This window comes from Scomber scombrus, chromosome 3, assembly GCF_963691925.1.
Source record: "Scomber scombrus chromosome 3, fScoSco1.1, whole genome shotgun sequence".
In the NCBI taxonomy this organism is placed as follows: domain Eukaryota; kingdom Metazoa; phylum Chordata; class Actinopteri; order Scombriformes; family Scombridae; genus Scomber; species Scomber scombrus.
This window is the reverse complement of record NC_084972.1, coordinates 22,775,885-22,800,150: the sequence shown is the minus strand read 5'-3', so window position 1 is coordinate 22,800,150 and position 24,266 is coordinate 22,775,885. Positions and strand designations below refer to the sequence as shown.

At 38.9% G+C, this 24,266-nt stretch overlaps 1 protein-coding gene across 5 annotated transcripts in view; it reads right to left on the bottom strand.

Annotated features, from left to right (window-relative positions):
* Nucleotides 1–4,298: 4,298 nt before the first annotated feature.
* Nucleotides 4,299–24,266, bottom strand: part of LOC134005851 (R3H domain-containing protein 2) — a 68,555-nt gene continuing 48,587 nt past the window's right edge. For 3 of the 5 annotated variants that reach the window (XM_062444861.1, XM_062444879.1, XM_062444870.1), the window contains 12 exons: nucleotides 23,722–23,957; nucleotides 22,275–22,459; nucleotides 20,146–20,439; nucleotides 15,613–15,748; nucleotides 12,736–12,893; nucleotides 11,663–11,802; nucleotides 11,040–11,140; nucleotides 9,320–9,489; nucleotides 8,864–9,008; nucleotides 7,595–7,686; nucleotides 6,937–7,021; nucleotides 4,299–5,975 (listed from right to left, as the gene is read on the bottom strand). In XM_062444861.1, coding sequence (XP_062300845.1) covers nucleotides 5,572–5,975; nucleotides 6,937–7,021; nucleotides 7,595–7,686; nucleotides 8,864–9,008; nucleotides 9,320–9,489; nucleotides 11,040–11,140; nucleotides 11,663–11,802; nucleotides 12,736–12,893; nucleotides 15,613–15,748; nucleotides 20,146–20,439; nucleotides 22,275–22,459; nucleotides 23,722–23,957 — 2,146 coding nt within the window. In that variant the 3' untranslated portion in view covers nucleotides 4,299–5,571. Of the gene's footprint in view, nucleotides 5,976–6,936; nucleotides 7,022–7,594; nucleotides 7,687–8,863; nucleotides 9,009–9,319; nucleotides 9,490–11,039; nucleotides 11,141–11,662; nucleotides 11,803–12,735; nucleotides 12,894–15,612; nucleotides 15,749–20,145; nucleotides 20,440–21,629; nucleotides 21,729–22,274; nucleotides 22,460–23,721; nucleotides 23,958–24,266 lie in introns of all 5 variants that reach the window. The other 2 variants (XM_062444896.1, XM_062444888.1) reach the window with 2 other exon arrangements.

Genomic DNA, 24,266 nt, shown 5'->3' with positions numbered 1-24,266 from the left:
GGTGTTGTTTGGTCAGTCGAGGTTTAGTCCTTCCAGATTTTTATCATTTGGATCAGCAGATGGCGCTGTAAACAGAAAACACATCAGCATCACTGCTGTTGCTGCAAAGGGAATCCCATAAAGTGTCCTCTGAAGTCCCTCAACCTACAACCTTAGTATCGTCAGAAAATGATATGTTCTCCCTCACCATGTTTGTTAATACTAAAGTCATCAGAGAACAGTGCAGTTATTTTAAAGGTGCAGTGACATCTCTTCTGCTGAGGCAATTTGATCTTAACAAAGTTAAAACAGGACTCACTTGTAACCTGGTACAACTTATTATGACCAAAACATCTACAGAGGCTTTCCCTGCTTCTCAGGTTGCTCTATATGTTGAAATACATGTTAAGGACACGAAAACAACAACATTAAGTAATACAACACTTTACAAGGGACTGGAGAGTATTAAAAAAGGTTTAAAATGATGAGTGGAGGTCTGATTATTCTTCTGGATGCACAAACATGTATACATAATATTAACTGACCGTGAAACTTGAATTCCACCTCTTCTTCAAGTGATGTGGTTCTCTCACATTCGGTGCTGTCAGAAGGGTTCCTCTCAGCTTGAAACTTCTCAGGACTCTTTCTAGCTTTTTCTACCGGCCCCTGTTGTTCTATCTTTTACATGCTGAGCTTTCCAAATGAGGCTCCAACAGGTGGGAGATTGGGATGAGTAATGCCAGCAGGCCAACCCAGCCCAGCCCTGACTCTGAATGTGTGTGCGTTTGTGGGTGTATGTGTGTGGCTCTATGTGACTGTTTGGGACAGCTGAGAAGCTGAGGAGGTCTCTCAGCTGGTTGTTTAAAAACTACAGTGCTGTACTTTTGGTTGCTGGCTCGGTATAGAGTAATGTAGACTATAATCACGGAATATTTGTGGAATATTTGTCACAAGAAAAGGAAAGTTAATCTCAACCAATCAACACCAGTAACATACTGAGCTACATCAACTTGTCTGGATCAAAAAAGTTCAAAAAGTATTTTGTATGCAACAGTTCTATCTACTGAATATAGCAGATGGAGTAATAATACTGTCACGTTAGATAAAACATAAAATATGTGTGCTCAGAGTTCAACCAGTACAATGATCATCATTAATTGGCTTAAACACAATCCACCAATAACTAAATGGAAACTATTACAGTAATAATGTACTTAATGTGTTTTAATTTTAATATACGTCTGGTTACAAAGTAGTTTGGTTTATTAATGTTTTTGTCTAACCTTGAAGTAAATAATATATGAGTGCAACTTTTTCCAAAGTAAAATGTGATTCTCAAATGAACACTGATAAATGTTATTCTTGCTCTAATTATTTCCCGTTTGTACTGGCATGAATAATGCACTTTTTTCGAAATACACTTTCAATGTAAATGATGGGGGCCAGAATCCAGAGTCTTCCTCCTGTACAAAAATGTATTTAAAGTTTTAATTGAAGCTAATATGAAGCTTCAGTCGTCAAATCAGTTAAATCAAGTCAATAACTTTTAAAGTGTATTTTTTGTGCCGTATTCTCTCTTTTTGTAACTTTACTTCCAACACAGCTGGACAGCAAAACTCTGTTTTGTTTTGTTTTGTTTTACTAAAAAGACTGTAACAATGGAAGATATTCACTTCATTTTACAAATTAAGAAGACTCTCAACTTTGAGTCTTCTTAATTTTCATTTTTGCTCTAAATGAGGACTGTGGATTTTGTTCCCCATCACTTACATTGTAAGAGCTTTTGAAGGAGATGAAGTGCACACACAATGAGAATGGACATTACTGTGAAGAAGAAGACATTCTGTCCAGCAGTTGTCCACCTGAAATTAAATATATTTGCATATTCATAGATTCTAGCATTTTTTATGAGGGAGAAGGAGTAAATGCCATTTCAAGGATTTTAACAAGATCACTAAACTTTTATGGAACTTTTGTGTCTTACATATTAAAACATGTCTCTTACATATTAAAACATGTCTGGCATGGATCTTTAAGTCGATTATTTGAATACTCTCTACTCCTAGTGGTATGAAATAGTTTTTATCTTTTTTGTATCTGTTGGTTTTGGCAAAGGATAACCTGCTAACTGTTCTGTAGATGAACAAAAATGCTTCTTCTGTTTCTTGCTACAAATGAATGGGTTTGTGTAAAATAATGCATGTTTGAAAAAAACAACAAAAAAAACACAATCCACAAGTCTACAATCTAGCTTTCAACTTGATCTGACAGTACATGTCTCCCAAGTGTGGGAGTCATAAATAGTTAAGTAGTAATATAAATAGTTGTAAAGAAATGCAGATCACATTAGTTTAAAGAATGTTGTCAACTAGTGAAAAAATAAATTAAAGTGAAGGTGGAAATCTGTCAGCATGATTTATCAGGGAACATAAGAAGAAGAAAGTTTTTGGGTTGCAGTCACTGAAACAAGCCAGCTGCTGTCGACAGCTGTATTGTTTAAAACAGGACTGCATCTGTTCTATCAGACACAGATGGATGACTGAAAACCCACAGGTGGTAAAGTTAAATTATTTGTTACTTCTACGCTAAAAAGGAAAAAAAAAAATTCATGAAATCATATCAGTCATAAAAGGTACTAGAAGGTTGAAATGAAGCAATAAGAACAAAAGACGACAGATGTTAGATTCCTTTTGAAACTAAGATGGGAACATTTTACTTCACTTAGTCAAACATGTCACTGACATATTTGAGCAGGTGGAGGTGTAATGACTGCGAGATGAAGATGTCACATCAGGAGACTGGAAACGTCTCGTCTCCATACTCCACTGGCCCATCGCTGACCAAGATACATATGTGATCATCAGTTTAGTGTCTCTGGTGGACGGAGGTTTTCATAGCTGCTGCAGACACTGATGTCACATAATAATAACATTTCAGGGGTTACAGTTCAGTTACTCTGAATACACCAGCATAGCTACTATGAAGGTTTCATGATGAGCTATTTTGTTCTTGAAGAGGCTTCTATCTTTTTTTTCTTGTCTAGCTCACCTGAAACCATGAATCAGTAAACTGAAATAACTGAAGGACCTTCACTTTTTACTTTTTAACAAAAGTATATTTTACTGATAAAACTGATTACTGTTACAAAAAGCATTTGCTTTAAGTGACAGATTTACCTCTATAGTCCTAAGTTTGGTCAATTATTTAAGATCTGAGCACTTAGTCCACAAGTGACGGGATTGTGACTTTCAAGATAAAAAAAAAAAAAAATCTGCTTTTCTCATCTTGTCAACTGTACTATTTTAAACTCTGTATGTAGCTTTCTTTCATTACCCAAGATAAGAGGGCTTCCTCTTAAGATCAGACTGTCTTGACTAAAAGACCTTATCAGCTGAAGAGAGGATAAAGAATAACTGACCTCCCCAGAGTACCCCCAAACAACCTCCCTTTTAAACATCTTCCTTTCCATCTCTACTCTCTATAACTTTGCTGCAAAGTGTTTTGTCTGGTCATGGTAAATGAAGTCTTGCACAGTGATGATTGCATCTGGGTGTGCAAAGAAATAAGACAGGCAATCGAATCTATAACGGCAGATGCAGTCATCATTGAATTATAATATGAACATTTATATTGTTTTCTGAGTATTTCATGAACTTCTCACTCATTAGCTAAAAAAACTAAACAAAGAATGAATACAATCAGAAAAAAACATGGGAATTTGAACATATAGAAATACATGACAACTGGACAAACTCCTGCTGATGAAGATCACGTTACTTAATGGATTGAGTTTGGTTAGAATGCTGTTTTAAGGTCCTCAATGAACTTAAAACCTTAACATACTGATGATTTTTAGCTTTACCAGTAAACATGTCAAATTTGACCTGAAGGTGGCGCTGGAGGAAACTTCAGGGCATCAAAATCAGAAGGATTCTACCTCTAAAGATCATGAATGTGCTCAGTAGCTATAGACAGCTGACAAAAAGGAAAACCCTGAATAAATGGGTGGAGAAACAGAGCAGATGCTTCCATGCAGTGTTAAACCCATGTGACTTGTGTGCCATGACATCCACAATGACCTAAACTCAACCCAACTGAACATCTTTAGACATTAACTGAGGCAATGTCTTTTTTCATCCCTCCAGTAGCGTTCAAAGACTTGGATAATCTTTTCAAAAGAGGTTGTTCTGGAGACTTGTGGTGGCCCAACATCATACCAAGACACATTATGATGGTTTCTCATTGTCATCCAGCTTATAGTTAGCCATACTGACACTAAAAATCAAATAATGAACCACATGACACAGAAGATGTTTTGATAGATTTTTTCTCGACTTTTATATTTTTAAAAACAAACAAAAAATAACAGATTAAATAAAATTTACAGTAGACATATGCAATCATTGTGCACTTTAACTACTTCTTCTGATACTTTCTGCACAGCTGTCAACGAAAAACGCAAACACAATGGGGCGTCAGGATGGAGCGAAGGAAGGAGGGCAGGCGGGCGGGGGGAGGATGAGGGACAATTGTGGGAGAGAGGAGAGGACAGAAGAAGTGAGGTAGAGGGCAGTAAGGAGGAAACAAATGTTGGGAAGAGGAGAAGGGATGAAGAGGGAAGGAGTAAAGGATAAAGAAAGGCCTAAACGTTTTCACTCGGGGGCGAGGGGAGGGAGAAAGAAAAATCACTGAATATATAGATATCTTTTATTCCTTACATCACTTATATAAATATATTGAACCCCAAAAAACAAAACAAAAAACTTCTGAGAAAAATAACAGCGCAATACAGAAACCCACAACAGCAGTAAGGCAAACAGAAAGCAAGAGAGGAGAGAGCAGTGAGAGCATACATGAGAGGGACAGAGGAGCAGAGAAAGATAGGAGGCAGTATGAGACATGGCAAGAAAAGGGGGAGAGGAGGGAGAGAGGGGGGGCAGCTTTGGGAAAAGCAGAGAGTGCGCAACTGTGCGTATGAAAATTTATAAATATGTGATATTAAGAGATGACCGGGTGACGAAGAGTTGAGGAAGGAGAAAAAGCGTTGGCAGAAAAAGGAGGAAGGGTTGGAGAGCGGAGGAGGAGAGGAGGAGGAAAAGGTTTGACTGAGGTCGACTGTCCAGTGTGTTTTTGTTATGTGCTACGTGATCCTGTTGCCTGCGTTTGTGTGTCTGCGTGAGTTAGTCTCTCCTGGTTTGTGAGTGTGTGTGTGTGTGTGTGAGTGTGTGAGTGTGTGTGTGTGTGTGTGTGTTTGTATAACGGCAGCACACATTCCACAGCAACAGTGAAACACATGCTTGCGTGTCTTGTGTGCTCTTCTGCTATATAAATACAAAACAAAAAACAATGAATAAAAACAAACAACAAAAATCATATTTGCAACCAAACACCAGCCACCTCATGATTCACACCGTCTTCCCTTTTATACATTTGACACATCATTTAACTCATCACGTTTTTTTTGTTTTTGTTTTTAAATTGTACACTAAGAGCAGTCCCCCTCAGTCCTCCTTCCTTTTCCACCACTCCACTAAGAGTCTCTCTTTCTTTCTGTCTCTTTCACTTTCTTTCTTTCCTCCCCCTCTTTTCCTTTCACTGAGAACTGGCTCTCTCCAGCACGCGCAGGTCATAGTTCTTTTTTGCAGCCCTCAGTTTGAAGAGGCTGGCCGCGTTGTTGTTAAGTTTGAAGGAAGCACTCTGGGCAGCCATGGTGCTGGGGAACACTGCCACTACTGTATAGAGGTGAGCTGGGTCGTTACCGTCACCCTTCATTACCCCAGCTCCCATGCTGAGCCCGGACCCAGCTGTGGCTCCTGGCCCACAAGGCCCCGCACCAGGGCAGGGGCCACAGCCTCCTGCTCCTCCTCGGCCTCCCTGGGGCTCCTTCAGCCATTGGATCTTGGCACCGCACAGCGACAGCTGGTTGAAGAGCTTTTCAGCCTCTGGACGTGAAATCCCTTCTGGCAGGTCTGTTACCTCGAGTACTCGACTCACCACTGGACAAAGATGAAACAAGGAGAACCAAAGAGACATAAGATGTTAGCAGACTTCACTGCTCAAGCTGCATCTTTATAGACTTGAAGCACCTGTTTCACTGACACACTCTGTGTTTGTCTGTTTCAGCCTAAGAGTGCGACACGCACATCAGTATACTAACAATGACTCAAATTTATTTAATTACATATTATGCACATTTTCAGGTCTATATTTTTAATCTGGGGCTCTACTGGAATATCTTTGCATGACTGATGATGTCAAACAGGCTGATTTAGCTCCCGTCTCTTGAAGGCACCCCTCCCAAAGACCCCACTCTGTTCTGATTGGTTAGTTTCCAAAAGCTGGCTTCCAATATACTTCTGTACATGTTCGAGCCAAATCTGATTAGAGATATGACGTACTGAAACCATGTTTAATATAGATATCTGAAAGGATAACAGTATATAAATAATAAGGAACCAGAAAAAAATGAATGGTGTTTACATTAGATAAAAGGAGTTTGCAAGTGAAACAAAACAAAAAAAGTCCATTAGCAATATCAACAGAAAAACACTAACTAGCCTGATACAGTGTAGACACACATTCTGCTGTCCTCTAGTATCTACTCTTGTAGAACTGTCCTTTAGCAAGATACTGAACCCCAGGTTGTTTCTGATGGTCAGGCCAGCACCTTGCATAGCAACTCCACCAAAGCATGCAGTGAGAGTGTGTGTTTTTTTGTTTGGTAAGGTAATAAAGCCCTACATAAGTGCAGTCCATGTCTGTCACTCACTATTTGCCAGCCTTGTGATGCTAAGATGGGAGAAGTATCGACCTTAAATGTTTTACATTAGGTTATAATAGAGAATTAAAACCAGAAATAATCAGAGTGAGTTGAGTGTCTATAATAATATCTACAGAGAAATATAATAACAACACTGGTAGGTGTCATGCAGCTCTGATGATGCATCTCTAACTTACCAACGTCAGTGGTGCCGAGATCCGTTGATGCAGATTTGAGTGTTTGTTTCTTCCCTCGTGCCCCATGTTTCATAACTCCTTGGCCCTGAACACGACAGCACATATCACACATGGCATATTATTAGACTGCAACAATATGTCAGGACACTAGATGGAGGTATAAGCAGTCAGTAGGAGACTGAGACCTTGTAGTGACTGGAAACACAAACAATTGCACCATAATGGGCACAAGAGACATGACGACCACTGTGTATTAATGTCTGTAACATTATCACCTTTTGGTTACACAACATGCGGCAAAAACCAAACAAAACATTTTTGTATTCAAACATTTCCACACAACCAGATTATGTAATTGTGCGCAAGTACATTTACTCAAGTACTTTATCTCAAAATTGTACTTATTTCCACTTTATGCTACTTTATACTTCCACTTGACTACATTTCAGAGAGAAATTTGATACTTTCCACTCCAATATATTTATACCCCTCAGATTTATCTGGTGACCCTTTGGAGGGGCCCAACCTGTAGTAGAGCTCTATTTAATCCATAAATAAACTGAATTACAGCAGCAACACTTGAAATGCTTTGACAATAAGGGCATAACACCTTTTTTAAATCTCTTAATGTACATTGCCCACCTAGACCACTACTGACCTGATGGGAGCTGTAGGAGGACTGGCCATGCATGAGGGGAGGACACAGGCTGTACTGGAGAGGCTGCCCCAACAAAGAGTAGCGACCATCACCTAAACAACATACATCACAGGTTAGAGTTAAATTTACAAATACTGAAAATACTTTTACTAATACTTGTGTTTTATTTCTCCCATAGTAACTAGTTGAATAAATGTCTAAAACAGGAGAAGACTGATTGATGATTTAATGAGATGATCTGCATGCCACCTACACAACTTGGAGGGTTTAAAAAAAACTGCAAAGCAACTAAAGTCATTCAGATATGGGTCAAGGGGCAAAATGTGCGTTATGTTCTAAGTACTGAAGACCTGTGTGTCACATTGATATTACATGGATCGTAGACTGATGCAAGACCTTATTTGTTTGCGTAATCTTACAATCCAAATTGCAGGTGTATTTGTCAGTAGAGGTAATGTGTCCTTATGTGTAAATATAGGTAAGAGAACAGGGATGAAGTAAAGTCATGTGTTGGCGCAGAGAGTTTGACCGCGTGGCTCTTTGCCAGTCATGTGAGTCTGCTAAAGGTGAGGCAAGGTACTGTGATATAATGGCCTACTGGCTCAGGGCCAAAAACCACCTGACATTGTTTAAATGGTTGCTCTAGAAAATGGGTCAACAGCTAGAGTCTACGCAGTTACTTTAACATGTAGATGCAATAGTTTTGGCCATCATTTCTAATGGCAACATTTTAGTAAACATGACTGTTGAGACATAGAGATACAGTGACATCACTACAACAGGACACTGAAGGAGAAAAGATATCACAAAAATCACATAAATCAACTTGAGGGGTTATATACAACTAATATTATTCTAAACTAGGTATCAGAAGGGGATACTAAAAATAAGCATGCCTAAAATGCTTGTTGTAATTCCCTCAAAACTAAACTACTATAAGTTTACGTTCGGTTTCTCATCTAAATACACTAAGTTTGATAAAGCTAGCAATTTGCTTATAATTTGTCCGATTGTCTGACTGTTGGTGTCCTTATTTGATGCACAGTTTTAGGGGTATAGGCCAAATTTGTAAAAACAACTGTACTCTTTTGGTAGCAGTCATAACTAATGCAGTATCTACATAAGTGCATAGTGTATTAAACTGTGTATGCAACATTTGTTTCACAAATGCAGTTATGCATATCTGACTGCATGTGCTGTATGTGCACCTCCTCCTGTGTCACTGGTTACATGTAAACATGCACCTTCACCTGTCTAGCTTATCCGTACCTTGAGCTGGCCCGCCTGGCCGGGGAAACTGGGAAATGAGGGGTAATGGTCCCAGGCCTGGACAGACACTGCTGACGCTGCCGGAGGGAGACGGGGTAGGTGACTGAGTGGGGGAGGCCAGGGGACTCGTCAGCTGGGTACTGGCCTGGACACAAGGAAAAGAGAAAAAAAAAGAGGAAAAATAATAATTATAAAGACCTCATGCTCCTGATCATACGATAATCTTTCCAGCCCAAGTTTTACTAAATCAAAAAAAAAATAGAATATCTTTTGATTTAATGGGCAGGTGCATTATTTTAGCATTTCAGCACATTATACCAGTCTGGGAAATTCACATGCTTCCTCATGACCACCAGAGGGCAGACCAAATAAATGAATAAATGAATAGACGAATGTGTGAGATTCATTGTATTTTGCCCACTGATGGCAGGATCCGTCACATGTATGTGTGTGTACCTGTGGAGTGTTATCAGGTTTGTAGAGCTCTCCTGGCTTGTTGGGTCTCTGCTCTATGCTGTAGTACTTGCATGGGTTCCACTGGACCAGAGGAGGATTCTGGGAAGGCTGTGGTCCATTTGGGACACTGAGCTGCATGACCATCACTCCAGGCCCAGGAGGCGGTACTCCTGAGGGAGAGACAAACATGTAGATTAGCAGCAAGTTTAATTTGTCACTGTAGACTTAACACAATTTAAACAGATCTCTAGAGCAGGATTGAACCAAGAAAGTCCTATTTTCCTTTTTGTGTGTTGTCAAAGAAAATATAAATATTTGATTCAGCACATAGGTTTATAATAATAATAATATAAATTGTAGTTTGAAATTACAGTATATGATTACACTAGAAGTTTCCCTTAGGTGTGACGTACAGTTGTTGAGTCACTGAGAAGTATGATGATGAATTTTTTGCACTGGACTTTGAATATAAGTGCAAGGATTTGCTGAGATTTTACACTGTAGGTTAAGAAGGACATGTAAGTGTAAAAGCAGTTGATGTATCTGGTAAACAAGAGCAGTGTTCAGTAAAGCAGTGTGTATTGTGTTAGGTTTGCTTTGCATTTAATAGATTTTCCATTTTTTCGGTTGAAGCAACTGACAATTTAATAAGAAACACATTCAAATTAAAATAATAATAATAATAACTATTATTATTATTATTATTATTATTATTATTATTATAATTATAATAATGATGTTCGGGTTGAGACTGAATTTGTGAAACTGATATTAAGACATTTGTGGTTAATGACCTGCAGATGACCTGCAATATAAAACTATCATGTCTGGTTTCCCAGTTCAAGATTACCATCTGGTGTGCCTGCTAGTACAACAGTTTAAGCTATCAAATAGAGACACATGAACTGCAGTTTCTTTTATTAATTTCAAACATGCAAGATAAGCTGCTGACAACATCTTCTAAAAATCAAGTCGACTTAATCCTATTGTTTATTGCATCAGTCAAAAGTTTGGAAGAGAACAAATCACAATCTTGGATGGGTCTCGTCCATTTGTGGGGTGAGAAACTAACCAATCAAATGACTCTTAGAACAAATAAACATACTACTAAGTAAATCACATAAACAGAGCAGAGGTTGAAAGGATAAAGTGAATGGCATTTTGATTGACATTTACTCAAGGCCAAATAGGTGTATGAGACCTTTTTGGGGTTCAAGCTTTAATGAATTCTTCAAACATTTACCCTTTTAAGGACACTGATTTACAGGCTCATCATGTGAACCCTGTGTACCTCTGTCTGAACTTTTCCCTGGAAACCTTTCACCTGATTTTGTAAAGGAGGGTTGCAAGTTACAACTCCACTATTAGTCATTGTAGCGTTTACATTTACAGGTCACTGTTGGCATAGTCTGACATACAATCTGCTCACACTGATCACAATGTGTAGCTGCAATCCTTGGCAAATGAACATGAGACAAACACATTCAAGAAGGCAGTGGAAGGGCATATTTGACTCAGTGGTAAAAAGGTCTGGGAGCAACATTACAGTCACCTTTAAATGTCCTCATGAGGAGACTTTTAAAGAATAAAATAAAATTTCTATTGTAGGCGTTAATTAAATGTAAAAACACTTAGTTTTGGGAGGATTTTGCCCACAATTTAATTAAAACAAAAATAAAAGTGATGTGCTTCGACACAACCTCCTGACACAAAGTCTTACCTGAATATTGCTGCTGCAACTGTTGAGGGTTGCAGGGGGATGGCGACTGTGTGATTTGATACTGCTCGGAGCTGGGAGGCTGCAGGTAACCTACTGACGGGCTAAAGCACAGACACATATAAAACAGGGAGAAAATAATAACATGTTAATTCACACACATACAAGAGGAAAACCATATATGTTTGCCCAAAATAGGTAAAGGTAGGAAACTAAATGCATACACATAATAAACAGAGTCGAGTTTTAGTGTTTAGTAATAATTGGTAAGTGCAATAAATCACATCCATACACAACTCTGCTAAAAATTAAATTACATTTTTAATGGTTTTCTTTGGCTGACATGTTAGTGAGAGGAATGCAGATGCACTCAAGGAAAGTAAAAAATACTTTACATTCATGAGCATCTTTCTTTACAACTTAAAATCCCAGCCAATTTCAACCATTTACAACCTCCTCTTTGAGATGATAATAACAGCAGAGCATTTAAGTTAAAACAACTGAAGTGAACACTTCACTGTGGCTGTCCGATTATCAAAACACCCGATTCTTAATGCATTATTAACAGTTTCAGTGATGGCTAGGTATCTTTTGACACAATAAGATTTGTATGAATTCATTCGTACCTTGTGCTATTCTGCTGTGTGGGTGTGATAACACTGTAGTAAACAGGCATGGGGCCCTGGACAGACTGGCTGACTGGCACCATCACCTGCTGCTGGTACTGCTGCTGCACCACCTGCTGATTTTCGTTTCCCACTGGCACCTGGAGAAGTGTAAAGGGTCAAGAGAAAGACACTATTTAGAAAGAAAAGTCAAGGTGGTTCAGGTGACTTCCTCCAAAGTTTGGAACCAAGAAGACAAAACTAACTGAGAAGAGTAAAATGAACTGAGCTGTTATGATGTTAGCTTTACATTTTAAACACTTGTTGCTTTGTTTCAATAGAGACTGCATGTATCCATTTTTATCTTGTTCTCTTTGTGAGCATTTGGAAAGTTTTAAGGATATATATTTTTTCCATGCACTATCACTACTGTTACAGACCAATAAATGAAAACTGGGCTTTTTAGCCTTTTTTTTCTCCAAAACAAGGCACAGACAGAGGTGAATGTTGGCTCTTGTAACTTTGATACTTCCTCAATCCAGTTCTGATACAAATGTAGCTACACAGTGGTTCAATCACTGATGATCTGTCACATGGTATGTGATGGAGGAAATTCCTGACTCTAAACACCAAATCATTGGTGCTGAGTTGCAGACATTTTATTGCACAATAAATTCACATCATGAGTGTAATGATGATGATTTTGACATGTTTTGTTAATGTGATGCTGTTCTGTGACCAACTCGCAAGGTTCAGATGTAAAGAGCTTCACATTACCCATAAACACTACAGACACACAACTCCACTAGCAGAAAAAATACAATTTGCTGAATGTGTTATTTTTGTTGTTTTATGACTCTAGAGTGATAATATTTACACTTGCTGAGTAAGAACACATTTGGGTCATTTATCATTATCTGGCTCTTGAGCATAAAATGTTTAAACTGTGCACCTTATGGAGCTGTTTAACCTGGCAAGATTAGCCACATGTATCTCAGCTACAGTTCAATAAGCAATGAAAAGACTCATTGTTAATATCAGTCTGGGAAGTTCAAGTTATATTTACTTAAACCTGAAATTGAAGAACTTATTACCTGATATGATGGCATCTGTGGGTACTGAACCATTATGCTTTGCATTTGTCCTCCCATGCCTGCCCTCTGGGAGTTGAGCAGACCAGGGTTTTGGGGCTGCTGCACCCCCATCATGCCCTGGTAGCTCGGCTGCTGGCTGGGCATCATGGTCTGGAGACCTGATGACAACAGACCAGTATTGGGTGAGATTTGACATTAGAGTCAAGTTGAAAAAAGTACAGAGGAGAAAAACCAAATGAAGGTTGTAGAAAAGGGCGGTTGGGGTTCAATGTCCAAAATTAAGGCTACTTAGGTGATGAAGCATATGCAAACAAAACAAATAAAACAACTTGTACAAATACCTTACACAATACTGACGCATTTGTAGAGTTCAAAAGTTTCAGGCTTCATACCCATTTTTTTTTTTTGTTGAAAGATTAAAACTCAAATAAATGGAGAGGATGGAAGCTAAACATTTCAATCCAGAAGGTTCTTAGATCATATTTTTGATATTATTTTATTTTTTATTTTTATATTAATATATTCTTATTATATAGGTATAAATCTTCACTAGGTAGTGGCCATGGATTTATGCAAGGTCTTGCTGACCATGACGGTTCATGAGCCATGTGGATTTGGCAGGCCTCCACTATGAGCCAGAGTCCATTTAGGTTGTCAACAGTGTCTATCACTTACTGTATAAACACACCACCAACCTCCACAGATCCCAAATGAAAGAGATTGAAGGATAAAAGTGGCTAGTTTTTTTCCATGAAAAATTGGAAGCAGCTCTATTTCAGTCCAAGCATATTTGACTTGGCAGGACAATGATGGGCCAAGGTTGTTTACAATTAAACTTTCACCTGGTGTACTGAAAAAATAAGCAAGTACAGTCCCCTCCAAAAGTATTGGAACAGTGAGGCCAATTCCTTTATTTTCGCTGTAGACTGAAAACATTTGGGTTTGACATCAAAAGATGAATATGAGACAAGAGATCAACATCTCAGCTTTTATTTCCAGGTATTTACATCTAGATCTGATACACAACTTAAAAGATAGCATTATTTGTAACGGAACACCACATTTTTAGGTGAGCAAAAGTATTGGAACAGAAAGACTTAAAATAGAGTAAAGTGAATAAGACTTAATATTTAGTTGCAAATCCTTTACTTGCAATAACTGCATCAAGCCTGTGACCCATTAACATCACCAAACTTTTGCATTCTTCTTTTGTGATGCTTTTCCAGGCTTTCACCTCTTTCGGTTGTTGTTTGTTTTGGGGGGTTACTCCCTTCAGTCTCCTCTTTAGCAGGTAAGATACATGCTCTATAGGGTTTAAGTCTGGAGATTGACTTGGCCAGTCTAAAACCTTCCACTTCTTGCCCCTGATGAACTCCTTTGTTGTTTTTGCAGTGTGTTTTGGGTCATTATCTTGCTGCATGATGAAGGATCTCTCAATCAGTTTGGTTGCATCTTTCTTTAAATTGGCAGACAAAATGTTTCTGTAGACTTCTGAGTTCATTTTGCTGCTGCCATCATGTGTTACATCATCAATGAAGATTAATGAACCCATCCCAGAAGAAGCCATGCAAGCCCAAGCCATGACATTACCTCCACCGTGTTTCACAGATGAGCTTGTATGTTTCGGATCATGAGCAGATCATTTCTTTCTCCAAACTTTAGCCTTTCTATCACTTTGGTAAAGGTTAATCTTTGTCTCATCAATCCATAAAACTTTGTCCCAGAATGTTTGAAGCTTGTCTCTGTACTTTTGGCAAAATCCAGCCTGGCCTTCCTATTCTTGTTGCTAATGAGTGGTTTGAATCTTCTGGTGTAGCCTCTGTACTTTTGTTCATGAAGTCTTCTGCCAACAGTAGATCCTGATACCTTCACTCCTGCCCTCTGGAGCTTGTTGCTGATGTCACTAACAGTTGTTTTAGGATCTTTCTTTACAGCTATCACAATGTTTCTGTCGTCAACTGCTGCTGTTTTCCTTGGTCTACCCGTTCGACGTCTGTTACTTAGTACACCAGTGGTTTCTTTCTTCTTCAGGATATTCCAAATGGTTGTACTGGCTATGGCCAATGTTTGTGCAATGGCTCTGATTGATTTTCCATTTTCTCTCAGCTTTACAATTGCTTTTTTTTCACCCATAGACAGCTCTCTGGTTTTCATGTTGGTTACACCTCTAACTATAATTAACTAAGTCTGCACAGGCAAAACCCAAATATAAAACTGAGCGTAGACATTTAGCGCTATTTATTGTTTGAATAATCAATGTAATAGGACACAACTGGGCAACAAAACACACTTGTCACTCACATGTTCCAATACTTTTGCTCACCTAAAAATGTGGTGTTCCGTTACAAATAATGCTATCTTTTAAGTTGTGTATCAGATCTAGATGTAAATACCTGGATATAAAAGCTGAGATGTTGATCTCTTGTCTCATATTCATCTTTTGATGTCAAACCCAAATGTTTTCAGTCTACAGCAAAAATAAAGGAATTGGCCTCACTGTTCCAATACTTTTGGAGGGGACTGTAAAGTGGTTTTCTGCTGAGGGACAGTAAAATCCAGGTATACAATCAAGTGGACTGTATCTGTTTATTGACTTGTACTAAATACATTTTGGACATTTTGGTTTATATTTTATGTATCAATCTTTGATTCTCATTTCCAGTGATAACACCACAGATGGACATCAACAACACCTTGATGTGTAACATGAAATTATTACAGCATGTGTTTTACTAATAATTATATTAAATTTTCTTTACAGAAACAGTCACACTGTATGTCGATATGTGGCCATCTATATCTATCCTTTCATCTACAGAGAAATCAAATAGAGTTTATGGCAGCACACCACAGTGTCTACTTGTAATATGTACTGACCTGACTGCTGTGTGGGCTGAGGCATGGGTTGTGTGCGCTGGGCAGGATAAGACACCTGGTGGGACATGGGCTGGGAGACACGGTACTGCTGGCCTGAGCTGGGATACTGACCAGGAGGGTAGTATGACACCTGTATCTGAGGAAAAATAACAAGAAAACACATTAAGTGAGTGATGAATTCACAAACAGGAGAGAAGAATAACTCTTCATAAATCACAGTGATTTGGATCAGCTCGACTTTTTTCACCTGTGGCACAGAGACAACACTGGGGATTTCCCATATATTCATGGCACAGAGAACACATTATTACAGTTCTATGTGTTATTTATGTTGTACATTATTTTACCACCCATTTCACAAGATCCAAGACTGTAGTTAAAAAGGCAATAAATCATTATATACTGTACAGAAAACAAAAACTTTGAGTAGGCATCCTTTGTTTCTGCCAAAGGATCTTGTTCTTGAATCATTTCAGTGCACATTTCCACTGTGCATTTCCACTGTAAGCATTGCAACTAAGAAAACTTTATCAAATGACTTGTAAGCAACTTAAAGCAACGAGTTGAGCAATCAAACTGTTACAATCTCACTACCAAAGCTCAATCCAAACACATCAATCCTCTAATAACTGATGTTTTGACCACTTGGGGGCAACAAAAACAAGCCGTGAAAACAACTAACATACTATCATCTTTTAAGCCTTTATAGAAAATGTGTTAGCAAACATTTACCTATTTACACTGCTAGCAGGTCCAGAGTAACATTATCATTCATTTGGAGTTGTGTTTCTGGCCACATGATAAACGCAAATCCAATATTCACTTTACTCAGTACTGCTGCCTGTGTTGACTGGAAACACTATGACAGTGGTAAGGGTGAATAAAAACTTAAGTTGTGGGCGAAAAAAACCAAAACCATGAGCCGAAAGTCACTATTAAAAAGGTATGAAAAACTGAAGGTAACTGCAAAGTCAGGTCATTTATACTTCTTTGAGAGTTCATCACTACATCTCATACAAGTTGTCTTGTGATTGTTAAAATAGTAATAATAGCCACTTCAAAACAATGCCTAAAGAACTCCATTTTGTGTTCAAGATGTTAGGTGAATGAGAAATCCATAGCACCACAAGAGTTATAGAGGTATGAGTGTTGAAGTTTGAACAACTTGTGCCTTATACAACCAAGCTAAATGTAGCATACATAATTTCCAAACGAGACATCAAACGGACAAAGAGAGAGAAAGTGAATGTTAGGAGGATCGATATGTTCGGCCTCCACCTTCATCTGCATATATGACAACATTCAGCCCATCTAGAGTCTGCAGCGGTGTCAATATTTGGCACTCCTGTTACACTGTAAACCTCCCACAAGTTGAAAAACACAATGCATCTTCCCATCCCAGCCAATACTGTTTATACAAGTATGGAGATCTGAGGATAATATAGAGAGGTGTGTAGGGTGATAAAAGGCATTAAAATACACTTTCTGTATAGAAGCACAGGGAACAAAACTATAAAAAGAAAGAAAAGAAGAAATTGCCAAACAGTTTTTACAGTATGGTAACATAAAAACTTATTGTGAGATTGCAAATAGTGCATACTCAAACCTAAGTCTGATCACACAGCAATTACATGTTGAACAACACATAAAAACACTACAATTATTAGTTTGCACTGCTTTCTGAGTACTGTAAATGTGATTCCAGCAAATCCTCTATTATCTGTTGGATCTTCCCCAAAAATAGACACTCTAGCATTAAGATGCTAGAGTGAGCATCTAAATACAGGTCTTTTGCATGCTCTAATTGACAAACTGCTTAAAGTAAATGCTACTGACCCCAAAGCTTACCTATGGTCGCAAAACTATTGCCAATTCTTTAAAAAAAAAAAAAAAATGTAAAAGTGACTTCAGCTATTAAAACTATACTAAACAGACAATCTTCTTTTACAGCATAGTCCCAGAGTTGCATTACAGGACCTAATGTCTCCCAAAGGATGTTTAATGGCCAGGTCAATTTAGTTCTCTCTCCTCAAATGAATTATAATAACTACTTTATGGATTCAAGTGAAAGCCTGAGGGAGGGAAGGAAGAGTGTGAGTGAAAGAGAGTGAGAGAACTCATTATTGTCACCGCCTCTGCAATTGGAAGATTGTGACAGGCTAGCTGACTGATCGAGACCGAACTTGTGAAGGTGACGCACAGCGTAATGAACGTGAGGACCAAACTCCCCACTGGGTGAATCCTTCTTCTTCACAGTAATCACATCCCTGACATGCCACAAGCTTACAAAAGAAAGTTAATATCTGAATGTTTCCACCTTTCCTAGAACTTGATATTTTTCATTTGTGATAACTGAATTTATGCAACACCTTTCAAAGAAAGAAGTCAAACCTAAAGGTGTTGCACTCTAAATTATAAAAAAGATCTGAAATGGAGACATACAGTATTACATTGGTACGCGTGCAATTAACTAAGTCAGGGTAACCTAGACTTTTTTCAGTCTTTTTAGCAGGCCAGCTGAGCCTGCAAAAACATAACATTTGTCTTCAGGTAAGCATGCTATTCTACATATATGGAGAAAATGTCCAATAATGAATTAATAATGAATTAATATTTTGTTGGGTTTAAATGGAACAGTTCTTTCATAGAAATCTATACCAAATTAAGTTGTTCTTTCCAGAAAACTCCCAATGAAATTATTAAGAGGAGCTCTGTGGTAGTTGAATGGTTACAGCACATGCCGAAGTGTCCCTGGTTTAAATATGCCTGGGGAAATGTGTTGCATGTCACATTCCTCTCTCTCCTCCTTGTTTCCTATGTGCCTCTCCACTGTCAACTGTTGAATAAAGGCAAAAAAAACAACCTAAAAATATATCTTAAAAAAAGATGGATTATTCAGGAAATATAGACCAGTCAAAAAAAGCTTTACCGTTTTTATAGGGGACAGAATCTCTGGAGGCAGAAGGGAACGATGTGACACGAATGGTGTCATTTCATTGGCCTGTATTTGAATAAAGATTCATGGGATTCTGTCAGTCAGTGACCCTCGCTACAAAAGCAAAGGTGGTGATGACACATTTTTAGAAATTTCGTAGCAAGAGGTGAGTGCTGTACCTGTGCCACCACTGGAAATGGACAGAAACAGTGTATTTACTGTCAGTAGAGCTGGATTCAGAAATCGTCAGTTAAATCAGTTATTATTTTATTGTAGGAAGAAAATTATTATTCACTGGAAAACACTCTGATGTTGTTTAGCTGTAACAGCTGGTAATTATTTTGTGAGAGAAACAGCACCAGAAAACTTAGTTGTGATGTTTAGCTGTGATGTGGTTTACTATTACAGCTTTACCACATTGTTGAGGGATAAATTCAAGAATGACTGTCACATCACTCACTAAGTGTTACATAAAGAAAAGCTATCAACTTTAGTCTCTGTAGGTATATGTTAACCAGGTGCAGTAAGGATCATACTGTGTACCCTTCTCTTTCATCAACAAATCTTTACAATAACGCTCATTAATATGAGGTGTAAGGAACATGATCCTCCTCAGTTGCGCTTATCTGAATGAAGCAGAAACAGTCAGATATGAATGAGGATTGTGTTAGTGTGTTTAAAATGATTTAAAATTTAAAAAGGAAGCTGAGCTGATTGAGCTGATTTTCACTCTTTAACAAGCAGTCCTTCACTGCTGAGATGTTCGTATCCTTACATTGTGAGCAGGAAGAGATTAAACATGAGAACACCTAAGAAGACCTGGACAATTATTTAGTAACACTGCTTTTCATCCTCCTACAATTATAATGTTACAAAATTATATTGTGCTATATATACATATAGTAACTTGAGATTACGTTCCCTAGCTGTCATGTCTAAATAAGTAAGTAAAATTGTCAAAATACTGAAAGCAAATGTTAATTTTGTCTCCATGGTCTACTCCTATACCCCAGACACATACTCAACATAGATGAATGTTGGTACTGTGAATGCATTTACGTAGTAACGTACCAAATTACTTGCCATTACTGCCATAAGTGTTCAAATGTGCGCTCCTGAGGGCAACATAAATCAGGGATGTCCTCAAATTGGTTCTGACTAAGTTTGAAGAGGTCCACAAGCATTAACACTGATGATATTTAAATGGATAAGGCTCATACTAATTTCCCTTGGCACACATTTGGATTTCTTCAATAAAATGCAGCCACTTGTCATGAGTACATCAAACTCCCCAGAAATTATTTAAACTTCCATATTTATTGTAACTATGGTGGAAGTGAGTGTGTTAGCTCTTTTCTCTGATGTGTCTCTTCTGATGTTATTCATGAATATCATGTGTGAATATTTGATGCTCTAATGTATTTCTTAGACTTTTTAAGCATTTGAGATGTCTTGTAACACAGGAAACCACTGCTCTAATCACGTGTATTATTTACCACTTGCAATTTTTTGTTGAGTAAAGGTAAACATTTGAGAATTGAATTTCAACATTTAAATGTTTGACACATTTATCTCACAACCTGTGGAGAATGGCATACCTGTTGAGGCGGAGGGGGCTGCATGTAGCCCTGTGGGGGTGGTGGGGCCTGCATGACAGGCTGGGATGGAGGCGGTGGTGGAGGTGGAGGATGGGGGTGTCCGGTGGCAGGCTGGTAGCCAGACGGAGGAGGCATAGGCTGACCTGTGGTAGCCATGATGTAACCGGTTTGAGGAGGGGGGTGCTGCGACAGCACGGGGGGAGGAGCCTGATACATAGGGGGTGGCTCAGGGTTCTCACTGGAGCCCTGCCGACTCAGCGTCATCTGGCTGAACTGGGGCGCCAGCTCTTCTCCCTGGGAGGAATGGGAATGATGTTACTGGTGGAGTTTGTCTTGCTCCTGCTACGTTTGTGTCAGTACCTCTTCTTTATTTTGAAGCGGTAGTGTAAGATCTAACTGAGGTCTGAGTGATTTAGATTGATCACCAAAGGCACAACTAAATTAACAATAGTCTAAGAGAACTGGATAAATGAGAATTAAAGGAACACTTTGACAATTTCTGTCTGTCTGCCATCTTTCAAGGAGTCACTTTCATCAAGTGCAATGATGGGTACGTGTTGTGTTTGGCCATCCTGAAAAAAATCTAGGTGACTCCTGGATGTATTGGTGGTTAGATTGAGAGCTAAAAATGTTACAAATTGTGAATTACACAGTTCAGCAGTTGTTGGATCTTTCTTTGATGAAAAACAAATGTATACTCTACGTTATCAGTGTTTCATAGGTTTGGGTCTATACTAACACTCATTCGGTTACTTCTCATGTGCAAGAGCATGCTCACTTGGTTTTTTAGGTCAGAGCAATATAATTTTCACGATGTCAATGGATTCGTTTTGAGAAGTGAACTCCAAATCTGAAATTTAACCACTTCACTCAGCTGTAACATTAAATTATGTAAAATCCGGATCACCCAACTTCACTTTTTTGGGGGCTAGTTTTTTTAGTTAACACTCAATTATATACAGTTTTGCTGTCTTAACACAATTCAAAGAATGTCAATGACTGAAACCTATGACAACTAACACAAATGTACTTCCTAACATAAAGTACTTCAGTGTAAAGTGCTTGGTGGTCTAAACACATTTTCCCCATTAAAAAGAAGTACCAAATAAAGTGCCATAAAGCACAACTGCATTACACAAATGTTTGTTTCGTTTCACCTTTTTAAATTATAGCAAATTACACTTGCTTGATAATGTACATGCAGACACCCATTATAAATCTTATATTAGCAAACTGATTTTCTCAACCTAACTTCAGTTTCTCAGGCAGCCTGCGTGAAAGTACTGAATGGTTCGGAGCAGCAGACATAATTCTTGCATGATTGTGGTTAAATACTTAAATACTGTGAATGAGAGCAGGGTATTAGAGGGTAAGTATGTCTAGTAGAATACAGCATGAGCTAACTGCAAAGTGTGAGAGTGTCAGTAAAGCAGTCTTTCATTAAGTTAGTATAAAAGAGATGAAGCTACAAGATGTGTCAGTACCATTGTGTACTGCTGGGGAGGAGAAACTGGCAGGAGAACCTGGGGGCAGGAAGGGCTGGAGTAGGAGACAGGCTGAGAGGGCTGCAGAGATGCCACCGGCTATACACACCACCAGAAAGGAGGAGGAAAATAGAGGAAATAAAGGAAATAAAAGAGGCAAAGCACAGAGAGATAGAAAGTGGAGCAAGCCAGTCAGAAGGAGGGTGTCAGAAGCAGGCAGACAGAAGGACAGAAACAGAAATGAAGACATAGGAAAGATGTGGGTCAGATTTCAGAGGAAAAGTTGTTAATGAACAGACGGATAGTGATGGAAATCACATTTAGTTTTTGAGAAAAATTCAAAAGCAGTAAAGCACTGACATAAAACTATGTATTTACAAAATGAAATGCAATTGCTACAATTCAGAGACAAAGAGAGGAAATGGCTACTATTAGACATGTTGTCACTGACTTATTGAAACTATCTCTTTTTCTTACAGTACGTATGATCAGATTCAACCACAGGCAACTTAAATTTAATAATGAACCGTGTTAAAGGAGGAATTCTGACACAGTATCACAGTTACATTAACCAGCAGATTCAATTAAACTTAAAGTGTGTATTATTTTTTAGTTGACAGAAACACAGGTGATGGAAGTTCTTACCTGAGCAATCATGTGGTTGCCCATGGGGTGTTGCTGTGGAGTAGGCAGCAGGGCAGTCTGAGGCGGCGCCTGGGGCTGTGGCTGTTGTGGCTGTTGTGGCTGTTGTGATGGGCAGGGAAGCAGGCTACGGCTGGACTGGGAGGCTGCGGGTGGGGGACACACATCAGGACTGACTAGGGGCAGGCCTAGTGATGCAGAAAAAGACATCATAGATACAGGAAATTGTATTTTATATTAATTTTGGATCTGATTAAAAATTATTGGCCCACAATATGTTATGAAAGGGGTTATATTCATGTACCTGTAATTATTGAGGTATCATGCTCTATTTTTCAGTATGAAGTCACTTTCCTGGACCACTAGAGGGTAAAGTTAAGTTAACATCTCAGCGAGAGTCAAAGTCTCTCTGTAATTCAAATATTTTGGATAAATGAGAGTTCCAAAAGTTTCCTGATTGTCTTAGAGCTCAATTCCAGCTGCAGAAGCTGATCATAGATACTACTAGCTCACAGCTCTGCTACGTTAAACATGCGCACCTAGTATACTTTTGACGGAAGCCGCGTCAAACTCTACAGAGCAGATCGAGCAAAGCACTGCGGACTATAAGTCCGCAGTTATTCCAATAACTGTTCTTTGGCACATTGATGCTGATGTTCACCATCTTAGTTTAGCATGTTTGCACGCTAACAATTGCTAATAAGCAAAAAAACAAAAGTTCAGATGAGGCTGATGGGAATGTCAATTTAGCAAGTAGTGGGTTATAAACCAATAAGTTTCTGACAAATTTAAATTTTGCTTATGAAAAAAATCAAAGGATCACCAAAGTCATTTGGAATTTATCATCTGTGAACCATAAAAAAGATGGTGTAGAGGAAGGTTCAGCAGATCACGAAAGTCAAACAAGTTATCTGTTCGTGTAGGCTAGTTCTTCCAGTTTCCAGTTTTTGTGCTAAGCTGATCATCTCATCTAACTCTTGGCAAGAAAGTGAAAATAAGCCAAAGTTTCCCATACTTTCATTCATTTGTGGCAGCCCGTCCCAATTAAACTTTGCCAAGCAGTAACTGATTTTCTGTTTTTGGAGCTGGGCACTCTGCTCTCGTGTTCTCTCCCAAACTGACGCAGATGAACTTGTGCCGACTTGTCCACCCCCAATTACACACAAACAGCCTCTTCTGAGCTTTTACCCTGCAGTAACGTCGCACCATCTACACTTGAAGGGCGTTGTCGTGCTATCTCTTCTTAAACACTTAAAGACTGATCATAGACTGTAAAAATAAGGGACTTCATGGTGCATTCAGGTGCACCTCATATACGGAAATTTACATCACTTTGTATGGTAAAGAAGGCCCTTTTGGCGCAGTTGCAATAATAAATTAAAAACACTAGAAAACAACTAGTTGAACCTAAATGTCACCTTTTCCCAAAAATGATCTCTTCAATCCTTACCGGAGCGAGAGCCTTTGCAGCTTCCCTGTGAGCCTTTGTTGCTGCCAAGGCTATCCCCTCTGGTAAGGATGGAGATGCCAGAGAAGCTGCTGGCCTTAGTGACGGGCGGCCGGAGGGTGCGGTTAGAGCTGTCTGAATCGGTGCTGCTCCAGGGACGAGGCTCCAGGCACTTCATGTCACTGTCTGTGCTGCTTTGACGACTGCTGGACGCCCGGCTGGAGCTCTCACGGTTCCCTCTGAGAGAAGACAGAATGGGGAGGAAGAGAAGGGAGACACAGAGGTGAAATGAAGTGGATAAAAGAGGGATAGAGCCAGGTGGGACAGTTAAAGATAAAATAGGGATCAGGGTGGGAGGGTGGGGGGAGACAGAAAAGCACAGAGGTCATAAACAGGTAGAAAGAATAAACAGTTTTGACAGGGTTCAGTGTGGGGCATTCAACACAGATGAATATTGGCTTGGTCAGTGAAACCACAATACAAATCAGGCAACAAACCACCAAACAATATTATCTCCAGTTTTAAACATACAACCGTACACACATTCA